Source organism: Nothoprocta perdicaria, unplaced genomic scaffold, assembly GCF_003342845.1.
Source record: "Nothoprocta perdicaria isolate Ctin4 unplaced genomic scaffold, notPer1 scaffold_2, whole genome shotgun sequence".
Classification (NCBI taxonomy): Eukaryota; Metazoa; Chordata; class Aves; order Tinamiformes; family Tinamidae; genus Nothoprocta; species Nothoprocta perdicaria.
In genome coordinates this window covers 6349227-6359355 of record NW_020455204.1, presented here as the reverse complement: position 1 = coordinate 6359355, position 10129 = coordinate 6349227, and the positions used below count along the sequence as shown (strand labels likewise).

At 35.1% G+C, this 10129-nt stretch overlaps 1 protein-coding gene across 1 annotated transcript in view; it reads left to right on the top strand.

Annotated features, from left to right (window-relative positions):
- The first annotated feature begins 377 nt into the window (after window positions 1-377).
- GLT1D1 (glycosyltransferase 1 domain containing 1) overlaps window positions 378-10129 on the top strand; it is a 40087-nt gene continuing 30335 nt past the window's right edge. Inside the window, exons 1-4 of the mRNA XM_026037478.1 lie at window positions 378-466; window positions 585-733; window positions 2798-2903; window positions 7405-7456. Of these exons, the coding sequence (XP_025893263.1) occupies window positions 378-466; window positions 585-733; window positions 2798-2903; window positions 7405-7456 (396 nt within the window). The remainder of the gene's footprint in view (window positions 467-584; window positions 734-2797; window positions 2904-7404; window positions 7457-10129) is intronic.

Sequence of the window (10129 nt, the reverse complement as noted above, 5' to 3'; positions counted from 1 at the left end):
TGTATTTTTTTTATTACATTGTGCCTGTTTTGTAGATGAGCAAACCAAAGCTTGCAATCAAACATGACATAAGATTTCAACTCTCTGTTATTTTAATGTATTTATTTATTTCAAGGCAGGTTGTTTTTAATATTTTGTATTTTTAATGGCATTATTTTATATTTTCCTTCAYTTGTTGGCCTTTCTCCAGACTAAGGGTTACATGATTCCTTACCCAAGGTCTGACTTTCTCAGTTCAGAAAGGAGTCCTCTCAGTATACCGATTAGAAGCTGGATGCCAAACCATGTTACTGCCACGGATTTCCAAAGGCAATATTGACATTTTGCATCCTTGCATCCTGGCCTCCTAATGGCTGCAGATAATATGRCTTGACAGCATGCACAATGTTGAAGGTGAAAAAATATATATGTATTTCACAGGAAACCTTTCAATAGTGCTAGAGAATCCTGAAGAGAATAAAGAAAGGTAGGAGCAAGAGTTACTGAGGAAAAGCATTTTATTTAAACTTATTTAATACACTTGGAAGCAATATTAATATTACCTTTTCTTTTTTTCTTTTGTTCTATCTCTTCTGGCAATGTAGGAATCATCTACATGCTGCAGGTCACACCTGTATTCTTAAAGATGCTTTTGACTGTGAAAGTGCAACTGAAATAGCAAATCTGATCTCTACAGAGAAGGTTGATGCAGCCCTGGCCATTCATCTTTATAAAGCAGGCAGACTTCTGCAAGGTAACCCTTTTTCAATACTGCAATAAAAATACCTCTTAAAAACGGAACTGAGAGAGAGGAGAATGACTGCAAACAGTTATTAATGACAATAAATGCATAAACCCATTAATCTAGTTATCTTGTTTGTCCACTTGAACAACTCGGTGGGAGATCTGATCCAGAGAAACAGAGCTAAATGCTCTAAAATGCTTTTAAAGCACATAATGCATTTGATAATTGAAGTACTTCAACTTCATTAAGATAAGAGCATTGTATTAACATTAAGATACATTCAGCTTTTTTTTCTTTTTTTTTTTTAAAGAGGACAATTATTTGGCTGAGGTCAGATAGAAGGTTGGTTTGGCTGAGGTCAAATAGAAGACAGCAGAGAGTCTAATTAAATTCTTCTGTTCAAAGATGAAACCGGGGTTTTTTTTTTGGACATGAAATAACTTAGAATTGTCATTCATGCTGGCTAAACTGTAGGAGACAGGTTGTTATCAGACAAATAATCAAATTTTCTATTGTAACTGGCCATGTAAAGCAAAATTTTAGCCTTCCATTAGTGACACACTTGAAGCACTAGCTTCCGAAATTATAGACACTGTCACCCACTGAAATTGCAGGGATGTATGTGTTTTTGAGATCACATTTCTATTATCCAAATCCATGCACTTGGACAAAGGAATATAATTTGATACTTCCATCAAATCTTTGGATAAGTTGGGTTATGCTCTTTCTCAGACTTCAGAAGTCCCCCAGCAATTTGTGCTAGTAGGTTTTCAGAATATCTGGGATATTATTGCTTATATACTTGTGTACCTTTTATTACAATGCAGTTCTGACATCCATAGAGATCCTGGAATATGAACATAATCCCATGAGATGATCTCTGCTAACCTCCCCCTTTTTTCTTTCTTTTTTTATTTCTTTTCCCTTTTTCTTTATGTGATGTTGCTGGAAACTCTTTTACAAAACCTGGTAGAATCCTGGTAGTCAGGAGTTTAACACCGTGTTCCATATKTAGGAATTAACCACCATGCAGTTGTTATTTATTAGCTTAATGAGGTGTAAAACTGACCRCTTAATTGTTTCCAATGCCCAAACAATCCACAGTAAACACTATTGTCTGCTCCCTTGATTAGTTTAAGGGGACAGCATTTCTGGTAATTCGCCAGTTGCTAAAAAAACTTGACTCCAAGGAAACAGATACTACTAGAAAGGAATCCTAAAGTCCTTTTTCCTTTTGTATTTTCATCTCAGTTGTCCACAGGTCTTGTCCACACCAGGCTCATTGCTGTTAGAGTAGGGATGATATCCAGCACTCTTTTGACAGCTTTACTCCTTTGCAAAATGAATTTATTATGATGCATCAACAGTAGGTTTTTACTGTTCYACAGATACCAGTAGGGTAGCTATCTTCCTGTTGATATTTTCAAACTTGAATGTTGTGACAAGATCTGGTACACAGGTACAAATAAATCTTGTTATTCTCCCAGAAATAACACCTTTTTCTTTACGGTACCACAACACGGCAGGCAGCTTGAAGGAGTCTCTCTAAATAGAGTGATTACAGAAGGTGGTCTTGGAGTAACAATTTGAAAACACAGATCATTTTTGAGGGGGAAGAAAGAAGGCAAATCAATGGTTTTAGTGTGGGTTCACGTTTATAACCTTATTTAATGTTAGTGAAGCTTTATGATATTGTGTCTTCACCTGTGTTTTTTATAGCGGTTAAAATTGGCTTCAGAAATTGAGGAGGAACCTTGCCAAAAATGAACAATACTTCTTAAAAACCAAAATCATTTCATTAGGCTGTTTTGCAGGATGGTCTTAGAATGCTTATGTTTTCACAAAATGTGAACAAAGACAAAGAAAATCTCCTAGCTAGACAATAGACTGATATGTCATGAAAACGTATCTATTCCATTTTTTTTTCCAGTCCCCAAAACAGGAACATTTAGATTATTCTGTATTCACTTTCAAACTTCCATAACATGGAACATGACATCAACACTTAATGCCTTCTTCTCATCATTACCCAGGCAGGTTGCTCCTCTTCTCATCTTAGTCATTGTTTTGCAGGTTGTAAAATTCCTTTTGGAATCATTTTTGGTGGGACAGATATAAATGAAGATGTCAGATGTGAAGAGAAACATCGGGTAATGGGAACCATTCTAGGAGAAGCCAGGTAAGAGCACATGTAGAAGGATCATGACAGAGGGTTGTGTTTTTGTGAGGACAAAAATTTTAGAAACTATTCCATAAATGCTTGGAATCACTCAGAGTCCTGTAGGCCAAAAGACAAAGAACTTTTTGAAATCCCTGCTAACTGATTTTTGTGATTTTATGATTCAGTGGTGGAAGTAGAGCAGTTTCTTCATAAAATATAATCTATATGCAGTCTATTCATTTTATGTTTCCTCAGTTATAATAATTTCATAGCATTTGCCCATACAAGAGTTGGCAGAGGTAGCAATGATGCTTAGTCTCTTGGGCTGAATTTTCAAGAACGCTCAAATCCCATTAAAACCTAATGAAATTTGTGCTCTTATTAACTAATCCTGTGCTTTGTCTACTGAATCATAACTGTTTCCTTGAATAGTAGAACTGTGCATGTGATGAGGATGTAAAATTCTAAGGCAGGTAAAAGGAATGAGAATAATAATAATATATTTAACTTGTGGTTTGACAGCATATGGCTCTGTAGAATAATCAACTTTATAGGTAGGCTTTAAGAGACTGCCTTTGATAGKTTAGGTAACAGTGGACTGTAGCAATTTGACTGTGATTTATATAATGTGTTTGTAATGGATACAACTGTAGTATGCGAGCAAGTTATAGTTTCTTAGGAAAGCTATTTTAGTCTGATTATATTTGCAGAGATTTAAGTAAAGAAAAGCACATTTGAAAATCTCCAACAATCTCCATTCAGCTGTCATATGGATAGAACTTGCCTGGCTATGCAGATGGCTTATATTTRTTGTTGTTGTTGTTTTTAAATAGCAAATCTTAGTGGTGGAGGTGTGGTTATTCTTACTGAATCTTATTGTAGTGGTACTATTACCCTAAAAAAGCTTGTATCCCTTTAGTATGATACTGTGCAAACACGTTAGAACTGCTAGATGTTGGTCCAGGTTGATAATATTTTAAAAAAGGTTTACTAATAAATCCATTTTTATTGCATATAGTTCAACATGTAAAATATTTTATACTGGAAATACATATTTTAGCATATTTTATAGATTAAGGTCTATCTGTAACCAACAGACCAAGGTGCCCAGCAGTTTGACTTAGCTRAAATGACAGTTAAAAATAACTAGCATTTGTACAGTTATATCCTCAAACCTSTTTTCAGAGGCCTCGCATGGCCATCTGGCATGTTGATGTGTGGCTGATTGGAAAGCAGGTGACTCAGATTTGTTCTCTCTCTTTTTCTCAATGCATAAACAAGGAAGCAGATATTGGGGAAAAAATCCTTAAGCATATCCTGTGAGTTTTTAGGTGGATTGAATAGTATTTTCCTTRCATTTTAAAGTCCAGAAGAATTCTAGTGATGTGTCAAAATATAGCTCAAGAGCTGATCAGAAGCCGCAAAAATGTCTAAAAATGAAAAAGATTTTAGCAGCATTTCTCATTATTTCAACAACCTCAGAAGCCAAATTTCCTTTTGATCCTAAATTGTGTGAGTGGTTTTAACTCTCTGACATGGTGTAAAACCATTTTCTCTTCTTTCTGATGTGTTTTACTGATTGAAGGTAAGTGGTCAGTAGTTTTATGGAGGGATACACCAGGGAATTTGTCTAGTGGTTGTAAGATGTTACACAAGGTCACCCAGCCTCATGGGAGGACACCCTCAGCTTCTGATGACTTCAGTACTGAAAGGCTCCAGTGCAGGTCAGCCCTGTTTAAGCTAAGCAGTCCCTGAGTCTACAAGGTATGTATGTGTGTGATAAAATTTAGGCATCCTGAAAGGCTTATTGAACCCAGTGGTTTTGCTTGAATATCTACTATATAYCTACTTATGCCTAAGTGCCTTGCTGACCAGAGCCTCCTGCTCTCTTCATCACAACCTTCATGCACATGATGAAGTCCCATTCGAGTAGTCACTAAGGACTTGCCTTTAAACTTCAGATTACATAGCAGAATAGAGATAGGATCATAGCATAGATAAGTACCCAGGGATTAATCTAGTTAACACACATAACTACGGTGGTTCAGATATGGCAATATGGATTTTGGTTCATGCTAGCAATGATGGTATACGTACAGAATCTGCAACAGGCTGGTACCTGGCAGTTTTATCTTTGCTAATATCATTGATATGCCACCTTGTGTTGGCTAATTTAAAGCTGATGTAGATGTGCTGTTTTATCTATAGTGCTGTATAAAATGTGGTAGATTAAAAGCTGTCTTCACAAAATGTTTATCATGCCCATTGAAAAATCATCGAGGTAGGTTCTTATGTGTGACTTGTCATTGAAAAACAACCCCACTTTAAAAAAAGAATATATTTTTGTGTTTGTTATCAAATAATTAGTAGTTATTCTTTAGACAACTGTGAAGGAGAAGAGTTGTATAGAGTTTTAGTTAATATAAGAGTGTTAAAGTTGAACAGTAGAAAAAATAAAGTTTTATAAAATGGAGTTCTTTATTTCTCTTGGAGTGTGTCCATTTTGATCTAGTTCTTTGTTTAAAATATAGGATCTTTCACAAATATAGCTAATATAGCTTATACAAAACCTGTGTTTTATTCAATGATTTTTTAATGATAATTAACTTAGGAACTTGAAAGGTATATTATTAGCTTGCATTTCTTCTGATGTCTAAAAATGCATTACTGTGCTTTATGCAGCTCATAATATTTTCTCTGCTACAGGAAAACTAATTCAGTTTTTCAGAAGTTATACTGAATGGATCCCTTCTGCAGTATTATTACAAGTATTATTCATTGCATAGTTATTAAAAGAAACATTGATTTTTTTTTTTCCTTTATTGATTGCAGGATTCTAAGCAGAAAGTACCATAAATTGTAGATTATTTGTTTGGTACAATATACCACCAAATTCCATAAAACAAAATATTGAACACTGTCTAGCTTTGTAATGAGTGTTTCATTTTTAATCAAATTCTTCTAAATGGTAGTTGTACTCCTCTTGGGTATATTTTCTATTGAACAGTATTTTGTAGACTAAAGAACAACAGCTTTTTCTGCTTGTTAATGTGATGTATTGAAAATATAATTGCAAAAACTGGAAAGGGAATATATGCAACTTGAGAAAACAAGAATTTTCAAAGGTTTTAATAACCTTAAAACTGTCAAGTTATATATGGGGAATGCCTTGTAATAGTGTAAACAGATACTACAAAACAAATAGCTATGTATAAGGTACATTACTAAGCAAAACTAGGAATTATACTTCAGCCTTTATGAGAGTTATAATGAATGTTTGTGACTTCATGTCCTCAAATTATAATGTAACATCTCCAGGGGCAGGGTCTATTCTGCTTGTGACAGGAATGTGTTTCACCCCTGACCATACAGATGTCATAGGCCTGGGTCATTATAGGAACCTCGTTAAAGGCTAAGGCAGAAATTTTACATTAATTCCATGAAAAAGGAACATGGAAACACCAATGTAGTGTATCATAGCCTGTGCTTATATTCAGYCTCTATAGAAAGAATGTGAAGATTTTGCTGAGCTGATTTTGCTCATATATGCACAAGTACATTTTGCTACTGAACCTGCATTGCCTCTTGTATGAGGGTAACACCAAAATATTTAAATTCCATGGGGCTAGTCATCTTCAAAAAAACACCCTTTGTGCTTCTAGTTAACCRTAAAGTTCCATGTAAGGATTACATYCAAAACACTTGTTTATATTTCATCAGGACTTAAAAGTCACATTAAAGCTCAGCATGTTCTTAAACTTCCTTCTGAACAAGGAGTCTTTATCAACTTTGACCTCATTACAAAACCTTGTATGACTTGTAGATGTCAACCACGCTATTCTTACTTGGAGCTTGATGTATCTAAAACRTTTAGAAATCAGGCTTCAGTGTTTGAAGCCTCACAGCAATGAGGTACCCAAACAGGAGAACTGTGGATATCCATTTTGCCTTTAGATGGTCCCTGGTATAATTATTGGTAACTGTGGAGTGGTACTGCCTTGCATACATGTACTACACGTGTGCTCGACTTGCATTCAATTTAGTTGCAGCAATTTGCAAATAGTGAGACTTGACATTGTCTAATAATTATAGCATGGAGCTATCTAGACCTACACTCCCTTCCTGACAGATTTTCTGGCTTAGAAAGTGGCTATTTTGGCTTGCAAGGATGTAGAAACAGGAAGAACTGACTCACTACTGAAGCTGTGTGGATTAATCTAGATATGCAGGGGATATTCCTGTTGTTATTTTTTTTCTCTTACCGTAATAAGTCATCATCTTAACCCACAATGATACTAAATAGTGAATCCAGTTACACCCTGAAGAGATATCATTTGTTTTACTGGTATTTTCTGGCAAAATAAATAGAATGCCTGCTTTCTGTCTTTAAATCTATAATTGCTTTTATCAGCCTCCACTTTTTGTTCTTATAAAGATTTCTTTTCTGTAGCGTTTCTCTGTTGTTATGTTTAATCGTTTTAAGCAGATGATCCCAACCATTTTTTGTCCATTTAACTAGGTTTGCAGTGGCATTCACGGTGAAAATAAAGGAACTGGCAGCAGCAGAATGGGTACGTCTGTGTGATGATGGTGATGATTATAGCATTAGCAACTAGGCATTTTCCTAAAATGTTTTCTAAATAATGCTAGAAAATTGTAATAATCTTCGTAATCTGCCATCTTTTTTTTTTTTTTTTCCCTCTTCAGAGAAAGCCTTTCATATTTCTGTACTTTGACAGGTCAAATWGTTCTGGCATTTAAAAGCTGTTTAGTATTTGAAAAGACTATAGTGCAGTGTAGGAAGTGCTTCTTTGTAGCTTTTAAAACTGATCATTGCTGTTATTACTGAGTATCTCCTTATGCCATATGCATATATAGTTCCTTTTTGCATCATTTAATAAACCTCTTTATGTTGCCAAATTTTTACTAAACGATTTTACTTGCAAAATGGAATTTGAAAAAAACAATTTGAAAATACTTGTTTGTCAACACTGAAGACAGAATAAACTCCTTAAGGTGAAATGCAGAACTAAAATGGAAGTTAGGCTTAGCCTAACAAGGTATGTAACACAGTGCTTRTGACTAGGCCTCAAGGGGTGTGTATATATCACAAAATAGCACCTAATAACTTTTTAAAACTTTATGTCTGCTTCTGAAAAGAAAATGAAACACTGTTCTCTCTTTCTGCGTTAAATGATATACCTGCCAACAGAATTTTCATCCAACGGTATAGTGCTTAAATGTATTTGACGATGTATTTGAAGGGAATTACTTAGCCGGTAAAGACCTGGCAGTAGTAATGCAAAATGAAATCTGCAGAATATACCCTTTACCTTCATTTTTCTTTGAGTGTTCTTTACTCTTTAGTAGCAAATGCATTACCCATATGAAATATATTTTTTAATACTGAATTTAGTTTACATGCAAAAAATTTACATGCAAAAAAAAATTTTGAATGACCCTTCAATTGCAGATTCTTGACGGTCTCAGTAATTAGATTATATTTGAGTTGTCTTGCTGTTCTGTAGTTTAACAAAATTCTCCATATCTTTATATATGAAATCTTTATATTAACTTTTGATGAATCCTGGGTTGCTAGTGAGCTCCCTGTCTATGACTCRTCTGTTTCCATATAGCCTCATTGGTAGCAGTTATGTTTTCCAAAGGCCCAGAAATTAAATTCAGTAAATCCACATCTTTTGCTGCTGAAGATCATTGCTGGCTTTGCCACTGAGTTCAGTGAGTTTGGGATCAAGCTCTTAGAGGTAACTTTGTAGTCTCACAGCAAATAATAATGTCAGTTCTCTGCAGCTAATGATTTATTTCATTCTCTAGGCTATTCAAATAATGTCAAGGTATTGTACAAAGATGAGTGCAGTTTTTTCTTCATTTTTCCATCTGTATTTCATTTCAAAAGGGAGAGCAAAGGCCGCACATTTGCTTCAAGCCCTGAAAATCTTTTCATACCCTAGTTCATCAAATATTAACACTTTTTGTGTATTAACTGACATGAGCATGAACTCTGATATATGCTTTATTTATTTATTTATTTTGACAGTCAATTAAGAATTTAAATTAATAACCTGTAAGCAGTTGCGCTAAGCTAAAGGACTGTGTCTTCCAATAAATTCTTTTCTATTGCATTGGGTAAATTATCTTTAATTATGCAATACATAACGTGGCATTTGTAATAATCTGTATTCCAAGTGAGTTGGAAATACTGTAAAGTTCCTGTGCTTATATGTTTTATTTCAGCAGCATAATTCCAGTGCGTAAGAAAGAATTACTTATGGCCAGTTTTATTAGCATTCAATTTCATTTTTCCATTTTCCTCACTACCCTTTAAAATAAAGAATATAACAGAAAATTGATSTATAGAATGTGCATACCTCTATATGCCCCATTGCATAGCGCTCCTGCTCTTTTCTTCTTGATCATCAGAGCTCTGGCAGGAATATATTTACTCACTGTAAAGCCATGAAGGGTCTGGCAGAGCATTAAACCAGATGCTTAACTTTAAACTTATGTTTGAGTATTAGTAGTGCTAGGGAGCTCAGTATGTACTTCCCTCACCGAAGTTATAAGCAGAATTATGCCTGGTGGCTCTAGAGGCCATGCTGGTYTAAGCTGCTGTCTCCCCTAGATGCTTTTTTTCCACTGCTCCTGCTTTTGCATCTAAATTTCAGTGGTCTCAGACATCCTGSAAATTGGAATCCTGCAGTTGACCTTCAGCTTGTGATGCTCTCCGTAATTCGTGTGGGGTTTTTTTTTGATCATAAGATCCAATATAAATTAACATATTAAGTATTCATAGGTAAGAGAAGGACCGAGAACTGATGATATTATTTTAAATGCATTAAATAGAAAAAAACTTAYGACTTTTGCAAGATGTGATTCATTCATGTGCTTATGCGTATTGGAATTGCCCCTGGGAGGAAGCAGGATTTACCCTGAGCTCTCAAGGACTGATGCTGCAGAGAATGTCCTTCAGTTCTGGACACCACGAACCTGCATTTAGCAATAGCGCTGGTAGGAGTTGTTAAAAGAATGTCATTGCAACCTGAAATGCTCTAAGTTATGTTGAGGAAAAACTGCTGGAGACTATGTACTATTTGAATAATGCCTGAATCCCTTCTTTACAAGCATTGCAAATGGTGCTTTTAAAACATCTAGGAATTATGTGACCATGGAGCTTTGCATAAATATTTTCAGCTTGGAGACTCTTTGCAAGGTTTGGGGGGTTG